Consider the following 27,835-nt stretch of genomic DNA (forward strand, 5'->3'; position numbering starts at 1 on the left):
GTGAAAGTGACACCGATGAAAGGCCAGACTCGTTTTGGAGTCAAAGGCAAGTTAGCACCGAGATACGTCGGACCATACGAGATTATTGAGAAAATCAATCTGGTGGCGTATCAAGTTGCGCTCCCTCCTGAAATGGAGCACATGCATAATGTTTTCCACGTTTCGATGTTAAGAGATTATCTCCGGGATCCCTTCCATGTGATAGAGCTTACTCGTGTAGTGTTGAGTGATGACTACACTTACGAGGAACGACCTATACAGATTGTAAACAGACGGATCAAGAAACTGAGGAACAAAGAGATCCCGCTAGTGAAAGTTGACTGGCAAAACCATGGTGGCGTGTATGCCACTTGGGAAAAGGAAGATGACATGGCCAAAAGATATCCTGAACTGTTTCCACTGAACCCTGTTTTCTTCCAGAATGAAGGTAACTCGAGTTTAGAGGACTAAACTCTTTATAAGGAGGGGAGACTGTAACAACCCTCATACTGTTTACTGATTAATGACTGATTGATTACCGATAATCACCGATTACTGTTAAACGAAACTGATAATGACTGATAACTGACTGAGAATTGAACTGATTAAAGTACTGAACTGACTGACCGAAATTGAAACTGAATTGAGTGAATACATCTGTTTGAATTGCATTTTATCTGTTGACTGTTTGTTTGATCTGTTCGTGTTTTATGTTTAAACTATTAATTGAAGGCCTTATCGGCGGCCGAACCGAAAATTGGTTAGTGTATTATGATCGTCATATTTAATATGATTTTATGGTATAATTATCTGAAAACTGATTAGGTATGATTAAATTAGTTTAAATATTGACCAATTGCAGAGTTGGCCTTATTTACCGAACTACCCCTAGTGGGCCATTATCTCACACACACACTTGAGCCTTATACATTGAATCAAACATTTCTTTAGCCTATTTGTGAGACCCTTAGCCGACCATAGAGAGAGAGAGACTTGAGGAGTTGAGTTAATCTCAATATTGCTTAGAATTTGAAGAGAATTGAAGTGTAGATTGCTAAATTGAGCTCCTAGTCTTCTAATTCAAGACCTAAGGTAGAGTAATTACCCTCTTGTTTATGAATTGAGCTTGTTCTTGCATGATTCATGTCAAATTGAGGAGCTAAGTCTTGTTTTAGTTCATACATGTTGAAATAGAACATAATTCATGCATGCATGCTTGAATTGTTGGATTTTGAGTTGAATTCATGGCAAATTGTCACATGCAAGTTCATAATTATGTTTAAGTCCATGTTTTCATCTTGTTTGTGAATCAATTGGCTCACTAGAGCATGTTTTTAAGCTTGAAAGTTATTTAAAGATCATGCATGTCATGTTTGAAGATTGTTCTTGACAATGATTTGAAATTGAGTTTGAATTAAACACCCTTGGGCTTTGATTTCTCAAAATTGAGCTTTGAACCATGTTATACTATGTGTTTATAAATGTTTTCCAGAAAATGGGCCCAAGAGGATTGGTTTTGATGCATTTGAATGTGAGTTTGAGCTTGGAGGTGCAATATGGAATTCCCAGATTTTGCACTTACGCTCGAGTGGGGAAAGTGGCGCTCGAGCGTGGAATCCGAGCAATCAGCATCTCTCTGCACTGTTTTGCAGTCCGCTCGAGCGGAGGATTGGGCGCTCGAGCGGAGTCAGGTCTCACGCTCGAGCGGGCGTCGAGCGGAGATTTCACCCATCCAGTACTTTTACAGTACGCTCGAGCGTGTGCCTTTGTTGCATGACCGCTCGACGGGGAAACCTGCGCTCGAGCGGGACTCTGTTTTTCTGAAAATGCTTTTAAATGTACATCTTTGCATCCTCATCCCATTCTAGGCATTCTTAGGCCTAGTTTAAGGCATCTTGTTGAGGATATAGATGTAGAACACACCGAGGCATTAGGGATTAAGTTATTACCGTTCCCAATTGTGTGGCTTAGTGTGTTCAATCTGTTAACTGTGTAGGGTTGGCGACTGGGGAGACACGCTCTAGCATACTGTAGCCCGAACTCTGTGAGTAACAATTGTGTAAAGATATGTTCAACTGATATCTTTTGAATACTGAACTGAACTGTTTACTGAACTGGTATTACTAAATGAATGTATGTCCTTTATTTCTGAACTGTACTGTGGCATCCTTAGTACCTACTGTTTACTGTTACTGTTACTGTTACAGAGATCTCTGTCGGTTCCCTTGTGGAGCCACTACTGTTTACTGACTGATGGCCATCATCACTGTTCGGTCTTTTAAGACCTACTGTTACTGTTATGCTAATGGATGTACCACATATGACTGTTTACGGTACTGAACAACTGAAATACTATTTGAATTGAACTGTTTTCATTACTGTAAGGACATTCATTCTAAACCCCTTTACGCTTTATGTTATTCACTAGGCTTTAGCTCACTGCTCATATATATATGTAGGTGTACAGGCACCAGACCGCGGCTAGAGGCGTCAGGGTAACTCCAGTTTTGTCAAGCCAGCCTTTGTGCCTCACTGCGAGGTTCCGAGCCTATCGTGTTAAGGCTTAGGGGTGTTTTACAATTCCCCCTTCTGTACCGTCTACTGTTCTGTATAGACTGAATGTTTACTGTACTGCTATCAAGGGATTAGGTCCTTGTACTGTGTGACTGTAAATTTTGTATAGACTGCACTGTTTGTTTATGTGAATGCATGAAAAGTCTTTTTGCATACAGACTGTCATAGCTCATTGGGCATTTTTTATTTACTGTTTTGGCTTCCGCCAGGCCCTGTATTCTGTTTTACTGTATTACTGTTCAGCAGGCCTTCGGTAATCTCGGATTACTGGCCGGTTACGGTGCTAAACCCATAGGGCCGGGTTTGGGTCGTGACACCTCCCCTCCATTCGCCTTGGGCCACGCGCTCGCACAGGCCAGCAGAATCTTTCATGCATTGGGCATCAATTGCCCCGGCGCTACCTCCAGACGGTTCAGTACGTCAACCACCACTTGGGGCAGTGGCAACCTCAGCCCACCTTTTAGCGCCTCCTCGTAAAGGGAAAACTCCCCTGGCCTAGCATCAGACGGCCTTTCCCTTGATGTTGGCAGCAATAACTCCACCTCTGCCGGAATCTGGTACCTTTCCCTGATAGCCTCCAAATCTGCCGCAGTAATTGTGGATTTGTCAGCCTTAGTGTGCCACTGATCCGGCTCTACCTGGCTTATTGGCCTTGGGACCAATATCAGGGCCGACGCCTGCGATTGTCCCACCGGTTCCCCCATCCCCACTACTCGTGTCTTCGCCCTGTATCGCGCCACTAGCTCTTCTGCATCATCGTCTCCCAAAGGATCCACCCTCACATTCACCGCTTCTTCTTGTGCCATTTCTAGGGTTCGCTTACGAATCACTTCTGACGCAGGAGCAAGGAAGTTGAGAAAATGTTGCACAAGTGAGTCGTGCGCAATGACGGAATTAACACTTGGGCATTTTGATTTTTTGTTAAAAGGTAGGTGAAACGAATCATACCAAAAACCCACGGTCTACCCGTATTCCATGGATCCACATTAATTTTCGCCCGTTTCAAAACCTTTCCAATCAACCGCCAAAACCGCCTTTTCAAAACCCTCCCTCGTGACCTATCGTTTCATTTCTGCTCCAACGCTTCACTTCCCCCACGATTTCACCACGTGTATGGCCACGATGCACTGTCCCCTCCCCTTACCCTGTCTTTTCCATTTCACATCATCACATGGCACCCCCCTCCTCTTTTTGAGCCCCGTGCCGTCCTGGTCGGCACGCCTAACGGTTGACGCCTCCCGCTCGGCCACCCTTGCGATCGGCACGCCTCACGGTCGACCCTTCCCGCTCGGCCACCCTCGCGGTCGGCTTCTTCCGCTCGGCCACCCTTGCGGTCGGCACGCCTAACGGTCAACCCCTCCCGTTCGGCCACCCTCGCGGTCGGCACGCCTAACGGTCGACCCCTCCCGCTCGGCCACCCTTGCGGTCGGCACGCCTCACGGTCGACCCCTCCCGCTCGGTCACCCTCACGGTCAGCTTCTCCCGCTCGGCCACCCTTACGGTCGGCACGCCTCACGGTTGACCCCTCCTGCTCGGCCATCCTTGCGGTCGGCACGCCTCACGGTCGACCCCTCCCGCTCGGCTACCCTCACGGTCAGCTTCTCCCGCTCGGCCACCCTTGCGGTCAGCACGCCTAACGGTCGACCTCTCCACTCGGTTCGCACTTCTCTTCCTTATTACTATTCCCTTCGTTGGGCTAAAGCTGTACTCGGAAATGGGGGACTACTGACATGGATAGGCCCACAAGGCTTATGGCCCACAGCAAACAACCCCAAACCCATCGTTTGGGACCCATAGCATAACCCAGTTGGCAAAGCCCAGGACAGCTGGAGGCCATCTGGACATGGAGGGCCAATGGCATTCGGGCACATGGCAGGTGAAACGCAGGCCACATCAGCAGACAAAGATCTGCAGAGTTATTGCCACAACACATCACCATTAATGCAGCCCATCACAGCATTTATTACGACAACACCTCCCCGTCGGAACAGAGCCCCCTCACCCTGAACAAGGTAAGCTACGGCACAGGCTTTCGGCGGAACGGGGCACGTCACAAGGGACAGTGAAATGATTACCAAAGGATATAAGCAAGAATCGAAGACAAGAGGAAGGTTAAGCTTTCTATCTCTCTCTCTCTCTCTCTCTCTCTATATATATATATATATATATATATTTCCTTCTTTCTCTACTGATTTGCTCGCCGGAGGGTTCACTGGGGGACTACCTCGTTCCCTTTTGGACTTGCTTGCAGGTCATCTGATGGAATCATCCGTCTGAATCGGAACTTGAAGAGCTTGGACCAGCCCAACCTATCCACCCAGGACGAACTGCATTATCAAGTTGTATTCTGTTGTTGTTTTTATTTTTATGATTGTTGGTTGAACAATTATTTTTGTTACCATTGAACAATTGAAATAGTCGATTTTCACTTTTTTTAATTTTATTTTATATTTTCACATTACAGTATGAATGTTCACATTGGTATGAGTTTATTTTTTTTTTAAACTAGTTGTATATTAATTACAAATTGTGAACATTCACTTTGTATTTTTGTATAAGTTTTTTTTTTTTCGAAAGTTAATTATATTTTTGTTGTTTTGTTACTATGCTTGTTAGTTGAACAATCATTTTTGTTACGCTTGAACAATTGAAAAAGTTAATTTTCACTCTTTTTTTAAAAAAAATTTGTTTTATATTTTCACATTATAGTATAAATGTTTACATTGGTATGAGTTATTTTGATAAGAATTTTATTTTTTCGAAAGTTAGTTGTATGTTTATTATTTATTATGAACATTCATATTGTACTTTGGCATATGTTTTTTTTTTTCAAGAATTAGTTGTATGTTTGTTATTTACTATGAACATTCACATTGCATTTTGATTTTCTTTCAAATTTTTTGTTGCGTTATTTTTAAAATTTACAAATTACAAAAAGGTTAAAAATTCATAATTTGAGATTTTTTTCAATGGAATGTGGGAAATATTTTCTCCTTCGAATAAGTGAGAGATTTTCTCAATGGAATAAAGGAAAGGTTTTCTCTTTAGAATGAGGGAGAGATTTTCTCCATAAAATGAGGGACTATTGTTATGTATTAGTTTGAAAATAGAAACATGTGCAAAAAATTAGAAAGTATGATTTGGTCCTATTACATTAAATAAGACTTAATGGAATATTTAAAAAGAATATAGGTTAGATGGAATAAAACACCTAGAAAGATAATTTATCAAAAAATGACCCATCTATCTACTAATTTGTAATAAAATCTATTTCTCATTTATTTATAATTTTTCCTTTAACTTATTTGAAAAATCAATCTCACGTACAACATATATTTGAACTTATATAAACCACAAACAACACAAAAAACAAAACAAAAATAGCACATTGTCAACTAAGTCACTATTAACGTGTGAGAACATATCGATAGATTTTTCAAAAAAAAAAAAAAAAGTGCTCAAACAACGTTTGTAGCTTCAGAGAAAATGTTATTCATGATTATGTCACGTGCTTTGCACATAGCTTCTAATGGCTCAGCTTTAGGCATGGTAAGTCCTTTTCCTTCCGTTAGATCAACTGTCTCCTTAGTAACCCTCTTCCACTCGAAGCATTGAATCAATGACCCCAAAGCTAAACCCACGACACGTTGTGCCAGACCAGCCCCAGGGCAAGCCCTCCTTCCCATCCCAAATGGCATCAACTTGTGTCCTTCCACTTCTCCACCTTCGAATCTCTCAGGCTTAAAGCTTATAGGATCATCCCAAACCTTAGGGTCCCGGTGAATGGCCCATGCATTAACCAATAACAATGTACCACGTGGCACGTTGAACCCGCCTATAATGCAATCATCCGATGATATATGTGGTACCAACAATGGTGCTGCTGGGAACAATCGAAAGGTCTCAGAGATAATAGCTTGAAGATAATGTAGCTTTGAGATATCGTGTTCATCAATCAAGCGATCTTGGCCCACATGAGCATTTATCTCAACTCTCGCCTTCTTCAACACCTCTGGATGGTTCACTAGAAGGGACATTGCCCATTCCATTGTCACTGCTGATGTATCAGTGCCCGCTAATATCATGACCTGGACATTAAAACTTAATAAATTAAACTGAAAAAGTAAATTATATTTTTTACATAATCAATACTATTTTTGCAATAAAAGGTATTTTGTTTTAAAGTGTTCGACCTCAATTCTACTACATTCTTCTTCAACACCTTTGTATTTACAAATCATTACTCACAAAAGTATGGGACAATAGGAGATGAATTTACCATTTGTTTAGCCTATTATGTTTATATACACAACAAATATTATATGAGTATGTAAAATACTTCATATCTACAAGAAAAAAAAAATAAATTAAATACAATGAGTTCTACCTGCAAACATATTTTTATAGTGCCAATCTACTTTAAAAAATGAAAAAAATAATGAAAGTCATCCCCTAACATATATCTTGTTTTTTTTTTTTTATATATTTTATTTATGAATATTAATTGCTATATAAATTAAAAAAATATTTCAGTTTGTTATGAAATACTTTGTTCTTAATTTAATCAGAAATTAATAATAACATTTATGCGGACATAGCGTTTTCTTTTGTCCGGTAGTTCACCATCAAATTGTGTTTGAATAAAGATTTGGAGGAAGGTTCTGTGGAAGGAAAAGAAAATGAATAAGCCTCCGTTTGGGGGAGTGGGATGATTTTTTGGCTTTTTAGTTTTTTTGGCTATTTTAGTCTGGATTTAAAAGTTTGGTTTGGGAAGGACTTTTTGGCTTTTTAGCTTTTTTAAGTTTTTTTGTGAGAGAAAAATGTAATGATTCTGGGTTGGATGTGATGTTTTGTTTGTTATGACTAAAATAGTCTATTTTATTTTTTGTGACTAAAATAACCAAAAAAAACCTGCAAATCCGCTTACCAAACACAGGCTAAATTAGATTTGGAGGAAGCTTCTGCGGAAGGAAAAGAAAATGAATAAATTTATGAAGTCAAATTTGTTATTATGACAAATCATGCGATATATATAGATTTTAATTTGCAGAATTGCAGCATAAAAGTTGTATGATGGGCTAGAGAGAGAGAGGGGAGAGTCCACAAACCGCGATTAGTCCTTTGATGATTTCATCTGTATAATATTCTGGCTGTGATTCTTGCAAGGAAAGCAAATGATCGATCATGGTGTTCTTACTCTTGTCACGCCTGTGCTCATCGATCAGACCTTGCAGGAAAGCGTCCATTTTCTTATAAAGTATCCCCAAATTCTTCTCAAAACTCTGATAATCAATCCACCTTAATACCGGTAGAAAGTCCCCTGGGTACGATGCACCGGCATACTCGAATGCCTGCCTCATGATTTCCCGGAACTCCTTCGCCTCCTTGTTGTTCGACAACTCCTCGGCGTCGTCGCCGCCATAATACCTCTTTCCGGCGATCATTCTCATCATGATATTAAAAGTCAGTTCAGAAAACTTGGATTTCAATTCGACTCTGGCGAAATCACGAGACGAGTTTCGATACAATCTGCGGAGTAAAAGTTTGATTTCATCTCGCCTGATCGATAAGAAGCCGTTGAGGCGGCTGGTCGAGAAGATTTCCAGCGCCATGAGGCGGCGGAGGTTGCGCCAGTGGTCGCCGTAACTGGACGCGCCGATGCTGGTGTAATTGTAGCCAAAGTACTTGCCGATGATGAGACGAGGGCGGTTGGCTAAGACGACGTCGTTCTTGGTGAAGCATTCCTCCACTGCGGACGGCGATGACACCACCACCACCAGGCGTGACCCGAACCGGAGGGAGAAGATCGGCCCCAGGTTTTGGGATAGTCCGTGGAGAGTGCGATGGATAGGTTGTTTGAGGAGGTGGAGGTGACCGATGACCGGAAGAGCCGGTGGGCTTGGAGGGAGATTCTTCTGTGTTCTTGCTTTTGTTAACAACTTGAAAGCAATGGTAAGAAAGAAAAGAGAGAGAGATAAGTATAGCAAACTAACTTCCATGGTTCGTAATGAAGATTGGATATATATTGTTTTTGTGAGGATGGATGGATCTGAAGATTGTAATAATATATATATACAGTAGTGTGCGTATGGTGTGAACCTGTAGAAATTTCTGAGAATCGTTCCATCGGTACGGTAGAGATGATCACGACACAGTGAGCGATCATTTTTTCCAATTTAGACAACACAATTAGGTATGCGATCATGTAATCAATCGGGTTTATAAAATAATTATTACTGTAGTAGAGGATATGACAAGGGATTATTTGGAATGTTCTGAATAAGTGTATTTTTTTGATTTTTTAAACTAAAAATTTGAGGAAAAAATATGGCTGCTTGGGATAATTTTTGACTTTTTACGAAAAAAATATGTATTAAAAAATTGTATAAATTTATGTATAGAAGAAGATTATAGTGGAATAGGCCGTACGGTCGGAAGGCGTAAGGGGCAACGTGCGCAGAGTGTAGGGTAGGAGATGATTCTCTCATTTTCGGGTATTGAATTGGACGGTGCTGTTTGGCCTTTGAAGACCCACCACGGGTCCCGTTTTGCTAATCGAAACCATTCAATATATAGAACTTGTCGAGTACTATTGTTTGTAAAAAATTACATTGATCGGATATCGATAGTTATCTGATCGGATTGGTTTTTTTTCAAATCGTTAACTAAAATACTATTTATTTTTTTATACAAAACTGATTTGATCATATAGTTAGCGATATCCAACCAACGTGATTTTTTATAGGCATATAGTACTCGACGAGTTCTATATATTGCATCGTTCAGATTATCAAAACGGGATCCGTGATGACTTCTACGGGCCGAACAACACCGTCCTTAAGCTTGCCTGTGTAATTTGTCCTCACCAAAGTCAAGCAAAGACAACTCAGGTAGTTGTCTTACAATTTGTATAAAAATAATTTTTTTATAATTTTTTTTTGTAAATAATGATAACTTTTTAATTTTTTTAGTTATTTTTTGACTTTTTGTCTTATTTTAAAGATGCCAAACCAGGCCAAAGGGGTTGTTTGGGACATCCTAAATAAGTGCATTTTTTATCTTTTTGGACTAAAAAGTTGAGAAAAAAAAGATGGATGTTTGAGTTAACTTTTTTATTTTTTACGAAAAAAATGTATATTAAAAATTTGTATAAATAAGTGTATAAGAAAAGTTAGTGAAGTAGCCCGTACAGTCTGGCAGAGTAGTGGGTTGATTAGGAGATAGGAAATGGTTGTCTCCTTTTCGGGCTTGAATTGGACGGTGTTGTTCGGCTCGTGGGGGCCCACCACGAGTCCCGTTTTTCTAATCGAAACCGTTCAATGTGTAGAACTCGTCGAGTACTATACATTTGTAAAAAATCACATTGATCGGATATCAATAGTTATCTGATCGTCTTAGCTTTTTGTCAATCGTTAACTATAACACTATCTATTTTTTATACAAAACTGATTTGATCATATAGTTAGCGATATCTGATCATTGTGATTTTTTCTAAATATATAGTACTCGACGAGTTCTACATATTGAACGGTTCAGATTATCAAAACGAGACCCGTGATGGGCCCCATGAGTCGAACAACACATTGTTGTTTGTGCACCCCTCCTGTGTAATTTTTTCCAAAAAGTCAGCAAAGTCTGTGAAGGAGACAGGCACCAGTTGTAATAATTAAGTATAAAATTAATTTTTTAAATATTTTTTTGGTGAATAGTGATAACTTTTTAACTTTTTGAGTGACTTTTTGACTTTTTAACTTTTTTCATGTATCTAAAACCAGGCCTTTATATACTTTAATAATTAAAATTATAAATTTATAATTACTTTAAGATAGCAATACTGATTTGTAAATTCATTATATGATTTTTTAGGTAGACCCCACACTGATAAATCTTATAAAATTATGTTTATGATGTCTTAGTATTACTAAGATAGATTGTGCATTTACATAAGGGGAAATGACCAATCCGTGTGTAGTTGAATTTTTTTTTTTCTGGAATAATGATAAAATTTATAACAATAATGCTAGGTATCATGAAAGAAGTATCGTGAAAAGTTTTCATAAAGATTCTCCATTCTTGGATTAATTTATAGTGTTTGTAGTGTTTTATTGTATGTTATACAATCACCCTTGGATTAGTTTTATGAAACTTTTCATGATATTCTTTTCATGACGCATAGCATTACTCTATTTATAAATTTTAATTATTAAAGCCATCAACTTTTTCATGAATATATAATTATTTTTTTAGAATTATACCAGAATTATACATAAACATGATAGAGTGCAGATAATGTATACTTTTTAATTTTTTGCTTTAAAAAATTTATTTATATACATAAGATTATACCAATAAAATAAAAAACATATATAATAGTGACTGTTCTTTAAATAATATGTTGTTCTGAAGGTTCTTATGATTGGAAATAAGCGAATACACATTTATAATTTTATTTTATATATATATATATATATATATATATTTTATAAATAATTTTATAGAACATATTTCATTTGCACAGTATGTAATATTTAAATACACACAATTATTCATAAATCATTAAATCATGTGTATTGGTTTAATCTATAATTTTGTAATATGCATTCTGATTTTGTAATTTTGTAGCAATAAGCATGCTGATTCTATAAATAATAATTTTGTTTTTAAGTTTTAACAAAAATTATCATGTGTCCAAAAAACCTGTGTTTGTATCTCCAACTAATATTGTTTGATGATTTCTCCATTACCTTCTCCATTTTTTGAGATAATGTAAACACTTGGAATTATTAAGAATATAATTTTGTGAAAATAAAATGACAAGATGAGCTCTTTATAGAGATTGGAGTCTGGCTTTAAAATGAATATTGAAGTTTGGGAGATTAACTCCAAAGGAGTCGCTAAAATGATATTTTAGTTAATAATCAACAAATCAAAATAAAAATAGTTTCATCAGACTAACTAAAGCAAAATTAAAAGGAGAGATTTTGAATAATTAATATAATTTTGTGAAAAATGATAACGTAATAAATGAGTTCTTTATGAAGATTGGAGTCTGACAAATAAATATTGAAGTTTAGGAGATTAACTCCAAATGAGTCTCTAAAATGGTATTTTAGTTAATAATCAACAAATCAAAGCAAAAATAACTACGTCAGACTAATTAAAGCAAAATTAAAAGAAGAGATTTTGAATAATTAATTTCACTAGTTTTGTTGGAGTTGTGTCAACTTAAAAGTGGAATTTGAACAGTAATTAGTGATTTGACTTTAGGACTAAGTTTGTTTTTAATTAGAAAATTTAAAAAGGAATTTGAAAAGAAATATATATATATATATATAAAACTACATGAAATATAAAATTATTTTATTTATCTTTTACTTATTATTTTTTTTTCAAATCTTCTAACTAAATATTTTCGCATCATCTATAAAAAGGGGGCGAGGTAAGCAATGATATTTGAGCTTGACTGCTACCACCGTGAAGCTCCCAGAAAATACAGCCTTCATTTTTTTGGTTTTTTTTTTTGTTTTTTTCTAAAACAATCACATAAAAAAATAAAATAAGTTAAAAAATTAATAAAATAAAATATTATTTTCAAATCATAATCATTTTATTTTTTTCTCATAAAAATTAAAAAAATTAAAAAATTTATCTCAAACAAAATAATTTAGTCCAGACTAAAATAGCTAAAAAGCTAAAAAGTCAATTCACATCCAAAACGAAGCCATAATAAATTTTAAAATAATTACATTAATTTTATTTTTAATAAAGTTAACTAAATTAAAATTACTATATAGTATGAAGGGCAAATTTCACTTTACTCCCCTATAGTTTGGGCCGAGTGCGATTTGTTCCCCTAACATTCGGAAATTACCACATAACCCTCTTGTAGTTGATGGACTAAAACGCACGCTAATTTTTGTTAACCGAAGTTGTAAATTGACAATTATACTTTCATATATAATTCAAGAGAAACCCAATTCTTTCTCTCTGCATCTTCATCTTCTTCTCTCTCTCCATTTCAACCTTCTTTTTCTTCACCTTTTCTTTTTCTTCATCTTCTTCAACACTTCTATTAAAACCCATAATAATCACAAATATTTTCTGATTCTCTACTTTTTTAATCAAAGCTAAAGAAAGGCTTAGAGAATTAGGATCATCCCATTAAATTTAATGATATAATATCCAATAATATCATATATATTTGCCTCAGATTCAGACTAAAATCGTCTGGGTTCTCTTTCTATCTAGGATCGTCCCATTGTATTTAATATGCATATATATTTAATGATATAATATCCTTTTTTGAGTTCTCTCTCCATCTAGGATCGTCCCATTGTATTTGCCTCGGATTCGAACCAAAATAGAATCAAGAAAAAGTTTGATTGGGTTGTATATATATGCACACACACATATATATATATATATATATAAAGTTTGATTCAGAAGTTATACAACTAATATATATATATATATATATAAAGTTTGATTCAGAAGTTATACAACTAATATATATATATATATATATAAAGTTTGATTCAGAAGTTATAAAACTAAAAAAAAAGTTTGATTGGGTTGTATATATATATGCATATATATATATAAATTTTAATTCAGAAGTTATAAATAATGCCATCAATATCCACATCTATAAACTTCTACCCAAAAAAAATAAAAAATAAAAGATGGTTTGATCTAAATTCTATGATTTCTTTATTTGATGAATATAATTAATTGAGTGATTTGGTGAGAAATATTGAACCAGTTTTAGTTTATACATATGTAATCTCATAGAATGGCATCTTTTGTAAATTTGCAGAGGTAGAAAGGATATTTTCGTTATAAAAACGGACTCACTCTCTATTGAGGCACATGACTTTCACATTCTGTTATTTTAGACAGAGAAGCTAACTGTATGTTTTAGTCCATCAATTATAAAGGGTTATGTGGTGATTTCCGAATGTCAGGAGGGTAAACCACATCCGGCCCAAACTACAGGGAGGTAAAGCGAAATTTTCCCTATGAATATACAAGTTCGAATTTGTTCATGTTGAAAATTCTAGCTTCATGGGTGAATTTTGAGCATTGTAGGGGTAAATTCTATTTATGGTAACGATTGAATCATTCATCTCATATGACAAACTACAAAAAAATATGCATGTAAGAAATTGAGTTGGTCAAACATAAGTAATCATATGATCCAGTTATATATATATTATAATACATGGATGGTTTATTCTTAAAAACGCATAGACCGTATAGATAAAAATAGTTCAATAGTATGACAATCAATATTGGATCAATTTAATTTTTGGATAAATTACAAATATATCCCTTGATATTTGATTAAAATACAAAACGCCACCTGTGATTTTGGAAATTACATTCCACCCCCTGAAGTTTCTAATTTCATAACAAATTTTTTCTTTTATTAATAAATCATCAAGTCAATTAACTATTTTTAATGATATTAGAAATATGTTTCAATTAATAGTTTAGGTAATTTATTATTGTATAGGAGACCAATTATAAATTTTATTTTTTTAGTTAATTCTGTAAAATAAAAAATTCTAACAAGGGTGTATTTGTAATTTTTTAAACCACAGGGGGCAATCTGTACTTTAAGCAAATCTCAGAGGGTATATTTGTAATTTACCCTTAATTTTTTGCATGAATAATTTTCTTAATTAATTGTATAAAATAAATGGTTTAAATCACCGAAGTGAATCCAAATTAGTTCGAACTAAAGAATTATTGATGAAAATATGACTAAATATTATGTAGATTAAAATATTGAGGGAATTTGATATATTATGCTAAAATTGTAAAATTTACTATATTTTATTTAAACTTCACGAGAGATCAGTATAATTTATCCAAAAATAAAATAAAGTTGGGTTACTTTTTTGAAAGTATGAGTGTTTTTTTCGAATTGAAAATAAAAAATGAAAAACAATCTCGTACTTACTAAAATAAATAAATAAACTTTCAATTTTTTTGGTTAAGATTTCATAGCCTATTTTGTTAACAAATTATGTTTTCTAACGCAATTCTCCAAATTTTTGTTTTATTAAAAAAAATTTAATTGCAAAACTTTTTAGTTAAAAAATCATGATTTATTAACAATTTTCCAAATTTTGATTTTATAGAAAGTTGTTTTTAAAAAAATTTAATCCAGATTTATGCAAAATATTATTTGACTCATAATGTTAGGCCCAATTTCATTTGGAGTTGTACTATTTGAATCCATAGTACATGAGCCAAAGCAATGCGATCCTATGACACTGGAATACAACGTAATTTGGATAACCAACAAATATCAAAACAAATAATGGACTTTGATAGGGTGTTAAAAAAATAAATAAATAAATTAAAAGGGGAAGAAGAAGTTAAACAGTAAAACCGTCTGAACCAATTAAAAACCTACTTATTTGATTTGATTTTTTAAGGGGATGGTTTGATTTCAGTTTCAAAAAAAATTAAGAATCATCGATACGATTAGGATTTAATTCATGGATTAAAGTTCAAAAGAATCAAAAATTTTAAATTGAACCGTGTCATATGTTTATGAAATTTTGGAAGGCTTGTTTGTATAGGTAGAATCAGTTTTTATAGTTACTAATTTTTTGTGTGGATATTCCTTTCTTTTACCAATTTGCAAATAATTTTTTCTTATTTTCCAATTACTTCATATTTTCCCTTTTAACTCAATTGGAAAAATCAATCTTTGCCTTGTTCATTATCACAAGAGTGTTGTTATTCAAAACTAAAAATTAGACCCATCTTTCAAATACAATGATATAATAATTAATTAGGATATTAAAACAACACCCTCTCTCATATCTCCTCTAATCATCAACTAATCATATAACTTACACATTATTAGATTTAAAAAATAAACTTATATATCATTTTCCTTACCACAAACATCATAGCGAAAAAACCAAAAGATAAAGCAAAAAATAACATGTGGAACATATCATAAATGTTTCATAAAAAAATTTGCTCAAACATTGTTTGTAACTTTACAGAGAACCTTGTTCATTATGTTACGCACTTTGCACATGGCTTCCAATGGCTTAACTTTGGGCATGGTAAGCCCAATCCCTTCAGTTAAATCAACTCTCCCCCCATTAACCTTTTCCCACTCAAAGCATTGAACCAATTAGGGGTGGTTGCCGTTCGGTTTTAGACGATTTGCGGATCAGTTTGGACTCATCCGCATGTATACAGTTTGGGAAAAATTCAACCTGCAATTGCTCGTAGTGCGGGTCACGGTTTGTGCGGATAGGGTTCACGGATGAGCAGGCAGTTGCGGGCGGTTTGCGGATTGGACTTTTTTCTTTAAAAAATTATTTTGGAGCCTTTTTTTTTTTTTTTTTTTTTTCTATTTTGCAAATATTTATTTTGGGCCATTTTCCCCTATTTTCTAAAATGTTCCAACATGAATAACTAATGAATTAAAACTTATAAAATTAAAAACATAACAAATTAATTCCTAACACAAATAAATCATTCAAAATCCCAAACTTTTAAATCAAATCATAACCTAACACAAGCACATCTTTTAAAATCTTAAATTAGATCATCAAACTCATTCACTATTTATTACCCAACAATACAATTATAGTAAAATCATTCAAAATCTTAAGTTTACCTCAAAGTAATTCTTCATTAACTTCTACATTCATTCAAAATGCAATAATAAATAACAACGGTCCAAGTTTTTTTTTTTTTAAAAAAAAAAAGTCTAAGTGCGGGCGGGTTCTTGCAAGTGCGGGTTAAACCCACAACCCTCAATCATGCCATATTTCAAACTGCATCCACCCATATTGTGTTTGCGAAACCGCTCATTTGTATGCGAATCGATTCAAGTTGGACGGGTTGTGCGATTTGAATAACCCTATGCCTCCCAAAGCCAAACCCACCACGTGTTGTGCCATACCAGCCTAGGACAAGCTCTCCTTCCCAACCCAAACGGCATTAATTTGTGTCCTTCTACTTTCCTACCTTCAAACGTCTCTGGCTTAAAGCTTGTAACATCATTCCAAACCTTAGGATCCCTTTGAATGGCCCCTGCATTAACCAACAAGATTGTGTCGCGTGGCACATTGAATGACACAATCATCGTATGATATGTGTGGTAGCAATAACTGTGTTGTCGGGAACAATCGGAAAGTCTCAGAAATAATACCTTGAAGGTAATGTAGCTTTGAAAGATCAGGTTCATCATTCAAACGCTCTTGGCCTACATGAGTGTCTACCGAAACTCTCGCCTTCTTCAACACCCTTAGGTGGTTCACAGAAAGTGACAATACCCATTCCATTGTCACTGTAGACGTGTTGATGTCTCCTAATATCATGACCTGATCATTAAATGTTAATATATTAAATTAGGGAAATCACACTCTTACATAATTTTTACAAGAAGGCTCCAAGTACAACTTAATTATGTAGTGATGGTGTCTTTGTAAAATAAATAATAAAAAAAATGAAAAATAAAAAACTATCTATATATATATATATATATATTTGGTTTTAAAGTGTTAGATCTCAATTTAATAATATTATGGATATTAGCATACACTACTAATAACACAATATAATATTAGTTTTATGTCAAATGATGGGATTCACTTGCAAGTTTTATGTTTTAATTGGTATAGTGTGTGTTGAAATTGTTCTAAATCTCATCTTAAACCTGAGGCCATTTTTATTAATTTGATTAATCATAATTATTTGACACTATATTTAACGTCAAAATAATATATAATAAATTAATAATGTAGACAAATTATACCCATAATTTATTTAGTTTGTCTTTTATGACATTTTGATTGTTATAATTCTATTACATTAGTTTTATTCTTTAACTTTTCATATTATGTTAATTTAATCCTATTAATGGCTCGCCTTTATAAATTATATTGAAATTAAAAAGACAAATGATCTAATTATTTTATCCTTAATCTATATCTAATTTTAAATAAATCTTTTATTACACTAAAATGAAAAAAAAAAATTGGCACAAAAAATACCAGCACTGACGTTTTTACACTAATAATTTTGAATAATGCTATATGTATCAATTGGTATACTAATTGGTATACCAATTGGTGCATGTAGCACTACCAAAATAATTTTATACGAATAAGTTTGAGATCTAAACTTATCCACTCAGATTTTTTCGATGGATAGTTTGTGTGGTGGAAATTAAATTTGTATAGTATGAAATTCATATACAGAATAAATTTGAATCATAAGATGATAATTTTAGGTAATTTTTGAATAATAAATCTGAATTGTTTTGATAACTAGTTGACTTTTTGGCTTTTAGCCCAGGCTAACAAGTCTCATTCGGGATAGATTTTTTGACTTTTGTGAGAGAAAAAATAAAATTATTATGATTTTGATATGACATTTTGTCTTATTGACTTTTTAGTTCATTTTATGGCTAAAATAGCCCCAACCTCACATGTCAAATATAGCCTAAAAGTTTATTTGAATTGGCTTTTTTAACTTTTGTGAGAAAAAAGTAAAATGATTATGGTTTAAATATGATAATTTGTCTTATTGACTTTTTAACCTATTTTATCTTTTAGTGACTAATTTAATCCCAACCCAACCCAATCCACATAGCCAAACGAAGCTTTAAATTCAACAATCTACAAATTTAAAAAAAAAAAAACAAAAACAAAAACTTAAAAAACTATCAAAATAAACCACATTCGTGTATTCCATATTCTACTTGAGAGGGTAATTTTTGGGAAAAATTGGGCCGAGCTGCGAGTTGGGCTTTGAGTCCCAAAACGCGAAGGACTAAGTAAAAAGGGCGTAATGGATACTCCGGCCCAGGAGAGCAGGGTTATTCCGGCCTTGGAGAGACAAAGTTATTCCGGCCCAAGGAGGTGAAATTACTTCGGCTCACAAATGATAAAGTTACTTCGGTTAGAGGATTGTAAATGTACTTCGGTCTGGGAGCAACTTGAAGTTATACCGACCTTAGAGGTATACCAGTTTGGGAGTTATACCGGTCGAGAGTCGTTGGTTCGGTCCAAACACATCATGGGTTGAACAGATGAGAAACCGATATAAGGAAGAGTAAAGGGAAGGGCTGAACTAAGGTTAGTTCGGCCTACTTTACCTCGGTCAAATGGTAGTTCGGCCATGGAGAAAACCATCCCACTTGGTTTAAGCAGTGGGGGAGGGTGTAAAAGGATAAGCATTATCCTTAGGAGTATGAATCCTAGGAGGACTCTGCAAGTAGAAATACAAGTACTACTAGGATTGTGCCACGGGAAACTTATAAAAACCCACAAACATCACCTTGGAGGAGGTAATTGAACATAATTCTTTCTGAGAGCATAAAACTTTGTCTATTTGTCAAGTTTACTGACTTAGGCATCGGAGAGGTTTCCGGCACACACCCGCCGGCTAGCTTACGTTTGTGTTTTCAGGTAACAAAGCGACGTCGTACGGAGGAGCGTGAACTTGGTCAACAGGATTATACGAGGAGAATTATTTCCTCCCCGTACAATTGGCGCCGTCTGTGGGAAGAACAGACAAGGACAAAAACCTCTTGACTAAGCTTCTCCTTTTTTCTCAAATCAATGGCACACATTGAAGAACTACCGCAGTCCGCCGTCGACGGACTAACTCCAGACGGAGGCGCAAGGCGCGAAGGATTACCCTCTGTCCCTCCTATGGCAGATCTGGAGCCCCAACAACATAACTCCAGGAGGAGTGGCAGGGGAAGGCGGAATAACAGCCCTCGTTACTCTCAAAGTCCTGACAGGCAAAGGAGGAGGATTGATCCTCAAGCCCTGGAAGATCGCGTGAAGGAACAAGATGAACTAATTCGGAAGATGGCGGCGGACATGGAAGCATTAAAACGCCAGATGAAGACTAAAGAGGTGGCGACAGGAGAGGGGCGCAAGCACAAGACGCCCCCTCGCCACTCAGAGAATCGTAGTAGGAATACTACACCCTCCCAAGGAGAGAGCAGAAGCCTCAGGTCAGGCGCCACTCATTCCTTATCTTCCAGGACTCGTCACTCCAGGTCTGAGAGGACGAGATCCGAAAGATCATACACTGAAGGAAGCACGTATTGGCCTTCACATTCACACCAAACCAGATCTAGACAAACAGAGCTACCCAGGTCATCTGACTTACAAACCGTGCTCGAAGAAAAAGCACGATGCAAGGAGGATGCCAGGGTAAGGGATCCACACCGAGTTTCGGCCTTACAACGGTTGGCTCCTCGGACACATGGAAGCGTCGAGGTTGGAATGCCAATACCGCGACCGCCCTACAAACCAACGGACAAGGCATTGGCAAGACTACAGACTTCGCCGTTTGTCCCAGCAATCGAAAACGCGCCCCTACCATCAGGCTTCCTTCAGCCGAAATTCACCACATATGAAGGGAAGACGGACCCGTATTCACACTTGAGCCACTTTCGCCAAGTCATGGCTGTGTACAGGCGAAACGAGGCCTTAATGTGCATACTCTTCCCGTCAAGTCTTGGCGACCTAGGCTTGACTTGGTTCGAAAAGCTCCCAGAGGGCAGCATAGCCTCCTGGGCCCAATTGGCAGAAGCGTTCGTAACGAGGTTTCGAACAAACACTAAAATGCCGGTGGAGATAGACCAGTTACTCTCCATCGACATGGGTGAAAAAGAGACCTTCAGATCTTACAATAGTCGCTACTGGGAGACATTCAACCAGATTGGAGACTGCCCCACCAATCTCGCCATTGCACAATATAAAAGAGGCCTACCAGTAGGGAACAGACTAAGGGATTCGATTACCATGACGCCACCCCTCACCATGGAAGCCCTGATGGAAAGAGTGCATCAGCACATCAGGGTAGAAGAGGATGGCGCACGTGCAAAAGCAAAATCTAGTGCAACCGCAGTACCAAAAAAGAAGACCTCAGCAAAGGTCAATACAGTAGATCGGCAGAATAAAAACGGGCGTGGCAGACGAGATAACGGGGAAGACCCAGACAAAAGATGGTTAAGAATCCGCACTGCCATAACAACGGTGTTCAAAAAGCCAATATATCGAATTCTGAGCGAAATAAAAGATGAGCCTTTTGTCAAGTGGCCAGCCAAGCTAGGGGAAGGTCAGAAAAATTACGACGACAGATCACGGTGCACCTTCCACAAAGAAAAGGGGCACCGAACTGAGAATTGCACGCCACTGAGACAGCACTTGGAAGAATTGGTGGCAGCAGGCCACTTGGACAAATACATTGAAAGAGGAGCGCAACCGGCCCCCCAAGATCATAATGACCATCCCAACAGAATGCCAATCGATGCACCACCTCAAGGCATTATCAATGTAATTCATGGAGTTTTTGAACCTGAGCGCGTATGCGAGCTCAGAGGTTCAATCAAGAAGGCTGAGCACTTTAGGGAAGTATTAAGTGCCCAACCTGCCCTCAAGAAGGGGAAAACAGAGGCAACAAACGTCATGTCTTTTTCAGATAAGGACCTGGATCGAATATACTGTCCTCACAATGATGCTTTGGTTGTCACTCTCCGAGTCAAAGATTTTGACGTCAAGCGGATTCTGATTGACCAGGGTAGTTCATGTGAGATCATGTACTATGACACATTTAAACAACTGAAGCTGCAAGACAAAGACCTGGCGCCTGCAGTTTCTCCCCTGATTGGATTCAACTCCATGCCAGAGTGGCCTGTCGGCAAAATAATTCTTCCAGTCAGAGCAGGGAGTGTAACAAAACAAGTGGAGTTCTGGGTATTGAAGGTCCCCTCCACATACAACATCATCTTGGGCAGAACATGGCTGCATGCCATGCGTTCGGTAGCGTCATCATACCATCAGGTAATGCGGTTCCCCAATGACACCGGTATAATTGAAGAAGTCTATGGCGATCAGATCATGTCAAAACAATGCTTCGCCACAGCAAATGGAAGCCGAGCTGCCAAAGGATACGTTCATTCTGTGGAAGAACCAGAGAGTAATGAACTATTCGCGGACGTCGGCAAAGAGGCTGATCAGAAAGCGGTAGAGGACTTGGTGGAGGTAAAAATAGATGAGAAGAACCCGGATAAGTTCTTCTTGCTGGGCTCATCGTTGTCCAGCACTGAGAGATTAGAGGTCTTGGAATTCTTGACCTCTAATATCGAAGTGTTTGCCTGGACACCTTACGACATGCCAGGCATTGATCCAAACTTCATCAGTCACCAACTCAATGTCCACCCGTCCGCCAGACCTGTCATTCAACGCACACGTAGATCGGCACTCCACCACGCCGAAATAGTGGCAGAAGAAGTAGGCAACCTGCTGGAGGCAGGAGCAATAAGGGAAGTGCACTACCCAAGATGGATCTCCAACACAGTCGTAGTGCCAAAAAAGAATGGTAAATGGCGTGTCTGTGTCGACTACAAAACAGTCAACAAGGCGTGCCCAAAAGATAGCTTTCCTCTACCAAGGATAGATCAATTGGTGGACCTAACGGCAGGGCATAACCGACTTAGCTTTCTGGATGCATACAGAGGCTACCACCAGATCGCCATGCATGAACCAGACCAAGAGGTCACATCCTTCACAACACCAAGGGGGTTATATTGCTACAAGGTCATGCCCTTTGGCCTAAAGAACGCAGGGGCGACATTCCAAAGGATGGTCACCAAGATGTTCGAACCATTGTTAGGCAGAACAATGGAGGCTTACATCGACGACATGGTGGTCAAAAGCAAGAATGAGAATGACCATCTTAAAGACCTAGGCGAGATGTTCCAGATCCTGAAGAAACACAAGTTGCACCTCAATGCGTCCAAATGCGCATTCGGAGTTGGATCTGGCAAATTCTTGGGCTTCCTGGTGACCAACCGAGGTATAGAAGCAGACCCCTCTCAGATCAAAGCAATCCAGGAGTTGGAGAGACCAAACTCAGTCAAAGAAGTGCAGCATCTCACTGGTATGGCAGCTACGCTCAACCGGTTCATAAGCAGGTCATCAGACAGACTACGACCATTCTTCCAAGCTTTAAAGGCCAAGTTTGAGTGGGATGAAGAATGCGACCGAGCTCTGGAAAGCTTGAAGGAGTACATGTCCTCCCCACCACTACTTGTTACTCCAGTACCTGGTGAAGAACTCTTTTTGTACCTGGCAGTCTCTCAGCACGCAGTCAGCGCAGTGTTGGTTCGTGCAGAAGGAATACAACACTTGCCCATCTTTTATGTCAGCAAGACATTGTTGGGAGCCGAAACAAGGTACTTGCCCTTGGAGAAACTAGCATTAGCATTAATGATGGCATCCAGAAAATTGGCACACTACTTTCACGCCCACACCATAGTCGTCCTCACAGCCTTTCCACTAAAAGCTCTGTTTGAAAGGGCGAACTTTAGTGGGCGAATTTTGAAGTGGGCAGTAGAGTTGGGACAATTCGACATTAAGTTCCAACCCAAGACCGCAATAAAAGCCCAATCTTTGGCAGACTTCGTCGCAGAGTTTACTCCTGGAAGTCATCATATCTGCCCAGTCGACCTAACTGACACAACCGAACTAGGGACGGAAGTTGACGCCGGAATAGCGCAACCCCTAGTGGAAGGTGGTCAATCAAGTACCAAGGCAGACCATACTAAGGACAACAAGGAAGAGGCAAACAAAGGCTCACCAACAGTTCAAACAGAAGACGAAGGGCGGACAGCCAACATGGACCTGGAAGAAAACACTGTTCTTGACCTCACGACATCATCTGATCCTTCCACTTGCTGGAAACTATTCGTTGGAGAGATGTGGAAGCTCTTTGTGGATGGAGCATCCAACCGACATGGTGCAGGGCTTGGCATAGTCCTCATCTCTCCAGACGGCCTGGTTATAGAGCAAGCAATCAACCTTGGCTTCCCAGCATCCAACAATGAAGCGGAGTATGAGGCGCTTCTCGCAGGACTCAAGTCAGCACACTTCATGAAAGCAAACGAACTAATGGTATACAGTGACTCTCTACTGGTGGTAAACCAAATTTCTGGCGAATACAAAGCAAAGGATGACAGAATGGCCAAGTACCAAGAGTTAGTCAGAACAGAGATCAAGAAGTTTGATGTGGTAAGGATAGAACAAATTGGCAGGGAGGAAAACTGCCGAGCGGACGAACTAGCAGGCCTGGCCTCAATAGCAGACACATCAATCCCTCATCCATTACTCATCGACTTCTTACCAAGACCAAGCATAGAAGACCCAGAAGCAGAAGAAGTATGTTGCGCAGAATTAGGCCCTTCTTGGATGGATCCCATCATCCTGTTCCTGAAAGACGGCATCCTACCAGAAGAGAAAAAAGAAGCAAACAAAATAAGAGCAAAGTCGCAGCGATTTTGGCTATCTCCATCTTTGGCATTATACAAGAAGTCATTCTCTGGGCCTTACCTCAAGTGCGTTCATCCCAGCAAAGTAGAAGCATTCTTGTTCGAAATACACGAAGGGGTGTGTGGAAGTCATCAAGGGGGAAGGTCGCTCGCTTACAGGGCTATTTCGCAAGGATATTGGTGGCCATATATGCAAGCAGACTCAGAAAAATATGTAAAAAAGTGTGAAAAATGCCAAAAATTCGCGCACCAAATACATCAACCAGCAAGGGAACTCCTACCATTAACTAGCCCATGGCCTTTCGCAATGTGGGGCTTGGACATAGTAGGACCACTTCCAACAGCGCCCGGGGGCAGAAAATTCTTTCTCGCAGCAACAGACTACTTCACAAAGTGGGTGGAAGCAGAAGCATTGGCGTCAATCAAAGAAAAAGACGTGAAAAAGTTTGTTTGGCAGAATATCATCACTCGGTTTGGTATACCAAAAGCACTAATCTCAGACAATGGAACTCAGTTTGACGGCTGTATCTTTAGAAGCTTTTGTGAAGAATACAAGATAGAGTTCTACAATTCTACACCGGCATATCCTCAAGCAAATGGGCAAGCTGAAGCATCAAATAAAGTCGTCTTGGATGGCCTAAAGAAAAGGCTAGAGAAAGCAAAAGGCAAGTGGGCAGATGAACTTCCTCACGTCTTATGGGCTTACCGCACCACGCCTCAGCGATCAACTGGAGAAACACCATTCTCCTTGGCCTATGGAATGGAAGCAGTGATCCCACTAGAAGTCGGCCTCCCCACAATTCGAAGCGAAAATTTTGATCCAGACCTAAATGGAGAAGCCATAGCCTTAGAACTCGACCTTGCAGAAGAAAGAAGAGAAAGAGCACTAGTCCACATCGCCTCATACCAACGAGAGTTAATCAGAAAATACAGCAAAAAGGTACATCCAAGACAATTCAAGATTGGGGATTGGGTACTACGCAAAGTAATGGGAAACACCATGATCCCAGGAGACGGCAAGTTAGGCCCAAGTTGGGAAGGTCCTTATAAGGTGGTTGGGTTAGCAGGCAAAGGGGCATACCACCTAGAAGACAAGGATGGCAAGGCAATCCCTAGGCCATGGAATACAGCCAATCTCAAGTTATTTTACTTTTAGCCTTTCTTCTTCAAACATATGTAATTTCTTTTTCCTTCAATAAAACAAGCAATTCTTTTTCAGCACAAGTTATTTTTTGTAAGAGTTAGCCTTAGTATAGATTAGGTTTAGTGCAGGCATTTTATTCTAAGTTAGCTGGAAAAACTAACTTAGAGGTTAGCTGGAATAAACCAACACTTGTTACTCTTCAGCCGAAGTAAGTGTATGGCTGAAGAGTGGTTGGCTGGAATAAACCAATACTTATTACTCTTCAGCCGAAGTAAGTGCATGGCTGAAGAGTGGTTGGCTGGAATAAACCAACACTTATTACTCTTCAGCCGAAGTAAGTGCATGGCTGAAGAGTGGTTGGCTGGAATAAACCAACTCTTGTTACTCTTCAGCCGAAGTAAGTGTATGGCTGAAAAGTGGTTGGCTGGAATAAACCAACACTTGTTACTCTTCAGCCGAAGTAAGTGTATGGCTGAAGAGTGGTTGGCTGGAATAAACCAACACTTATTACTCTTCAGCCGAAGTAAGTGCATGGCTGAAGAGTGGTTGGCTGGAATAAACCAACACTTATTACTCTTCAGCCGAAGTAAGTGCCCGGCTGAAGAGTGGTTGGCTGGAATAAACCAACACTTGTTACTCTTCAGCCGAAGTAAGTGCCCGGCTGAAGAGTGGTTGGCTGGAATAAACCAACACTTGTTACTCTTCAGCCGAAGTAAGGGTAAAGCTGAAGAGTGGTTGGCTGGAATAAACCAACACTTGATACTCTTCAGCCGAAGTAAGGGTATGGCTGAAGAGTGGTTGGCTGGAATAAACCAACTCTTGTTACTCTTCAACCGAAGTAAATGCATGGTTGAAGAGTAGTTGGCTGGAATGAACCAACACTTTGTACTCCTCAGCCGAAGTGATTATATCAGCTAAAGAGTGGTTGGCTAGTAAGCATAGTTTAACCAGCCAAAACCGAAATAACAGTTGAAGTAAATAGAAGACATTACAAGTGCAAGCATACACATCAAAACCAGAGTAAGAGTTGCGTAAAATTTTCATTCAAAGAAAAGTCATTACAAAGATTCATAGTCCGGTTACAACGGCAAAGAACAACAAGGAAAAAATCAAGAAAAAAGATCTTCGATTTCGGCGTCAAAGGCAACATCGGCATCAACCTGAAGATCGGTTTCAGGCGCAAGGACGTTTTCAGTCGGAAGAGTGGTTTCGGCCAGAACCACGGTTTCACTTGGTTGATCAACAGTTAGATCTTCCACCATGGGCTCCGACCGAACTACCTGGTCTACATTCACAACCGAGGTATCCTCAGGGGCAGAGTCTTCATCTGAGTCTGAGTCCTCAAGGAATTGCTGCTGCATCGCATTGGCGTATTCCATCAGGGAGTTCGGTATAAAGTAGGCTGGAGGGTCGAAAACCTCGGTCTGAGGATCATGACCGAGCTTCTCAACGGCTCCCCTCCAGCCGCACTTAAAGAAAAGCTCCTTCGCAGCATTGCATTGTTGGGCATAAGCATCCTCTGCCCTCTTGAAGCCTTGTTTGTCAGCTTCCTTTGCCCTCTCCTTTATTTCGGCATCCTTCTTTCTTTTAAGTTTTAACAGCTCGCGCAAGTACTTGTCCTTCAGAGCAATGGCAGTCTTTTGTTTTTCAGCTTCGGCCGAACTAACCATTCCGGTCAGTCGGCCGACTTCACCTCGGAGTTCGGCCAGTTCCTTTCTGGCCTCTTCCAGTTCGGCCGATTTCGCCTCTGCCTCGGCCGCTGCTTGCCTAGTTACTTTCCTAAGCTCCAGTACTTTCCTATGGGTGATTTGGTTTTTCTGAATGGCCTGACAAAGCAACAACTTCCCTTTAGCCGAAGTAAAAGTTGAAAAGAAAAAGAAAAATAAACAGAAAAACGACCGATGTTACTAACCAGAATCATGGATTTAGTCGCAGACCGGATGGACTTCAGCTCGGTGGTTAACTGTTTGTTGTGATGCTCCATGTCTTTGGGCAGACACACACTCTTGGCCAGATTGATGGCCAACAGGTGGTCTTTCTCAGCAACAACCGAATCTGTATCTCGAATGTCTCGGTCGTTGAAAGTAAGTTTTGGTGCCCAGCTGCCGATGGTTCGGTCGGAAGACTCCGGTTGGGGGCTTGGTGGTAAGCTCGGCTGAATAGCAGGTTCTTCTTCATCAACCAAAACCTGTTCGGTTTCGGCAATTCGGGCACGTTTGGTTCGGCGGGAAGAGGATGGCTGTTGAGAAGGAAGGGCCACAACCGCAGGCTGCGATTGACTGGGAGGCGTTACTTCGGGCCTAGTTGTTTCGGTGAGAAGGGCCCTAACTCTGCTCCTCTTCGCCATCTCTTCTTCAGCGGTTAGTGGGACAAGTCTTATTTCGGGCAAGGTTGGGTCCGGTTCAGGCGCTTCTTCAAGAAGGAAGTCAGTCACTCTTGCTTTTCGGCGACCGCTGTACCGATAGGTTGGCTCAAAGTTCAGAAGCTTAGCCCAACTCCTTTCTTTAAATCGTAGTGCGGCTCGCAAAATTGCAAGGTTTGGATAACTATATAAGGAATGAAGATGGGCGAAATCTGCAAAAGGAGAACTGTTAGTTCGGTTAATTGACTTAAGAAAAGCCGAAATAAAATACAAGAAAGAAGACCGAAGTCATATTACCGGGCTCCCCCTTTTTCCAATTTATAGGCCGACCAGGAATTTGGGCTTGGAAATCCTCAAAGTTCCCAGAGACCCAGAAAAAATCATCATCATTAAGGTCTTTGTCCGGTGTCTGCTTAACTATCTTTTCTCGGCGGCGGCGAAT

General features: G+C 38.7%; 2 protein-coding genes across 2 annotated transcripts; both read right to left on the reverse strand.

The window, feature by feature from the left end:
• Window positions 1-5,807: 5,807 nt before the first annotated feature.
• LOC114286449 (cytochrome P450 81Q32-like) lies at window positions 5,808-8,893 on the reverse strand. The gene is made up of 2 exons (XM_028229615.2): window positions 7,662-8,893; window positions 5,808-6,641 (listed from the first exon to the last, which is right to left on the reverse strand). Exons 1-2 carry the CDS (start codon window positions 8,550-8,552, stop codon window positions 6,012-6,014), a joined length of 1,521 nt encoding a protein of 506 aa, XP_028085416.2. The 5' UTR covers window positions 8,553-8,893; the 3' UTR covers window positions 5,808-6,011.
• Window positions 8,894-16,082: 7,189 nt separating this feature from the next.
• Window positions 16,083-26,392, reverse strand: LOC145807018 (isoflavone 2'-hydroxylase-like). The gene is made up of 4 exons (XM_082904915.1): window positions 26,312-26,392; window positions 16,745-16,916; window positions 16,561-16,626; window positions 16,083-16,099 (listed from the first exon to the last, which is right to left on the reverse strand). Exons 1-4 carry the CDS (start codon window positions 26,390-26,392, stop codon window positions 16,083-16,085), a joined length of 336 nt encoding a protein of 111 aa, XP_082761041.1.
• Between the last annotated feature and the right edge of the window lie 1,443 nt (window positions 26,393-27,835).

The sequence above is a fragment of the Camellia sinensis genome, chromosome 14 (genome assembly GCF_055761805.1).
Source record: "Camellia sinensis isolate YWXY chromosome 14, ASM5576180v1, whole genome shotgun sequence".
NCBI lineage: Eukaryota > Viridiplantae > Streptophyta > Magnoliopsida > Ericales > Theaceae > Camellia > Camellia sinensis.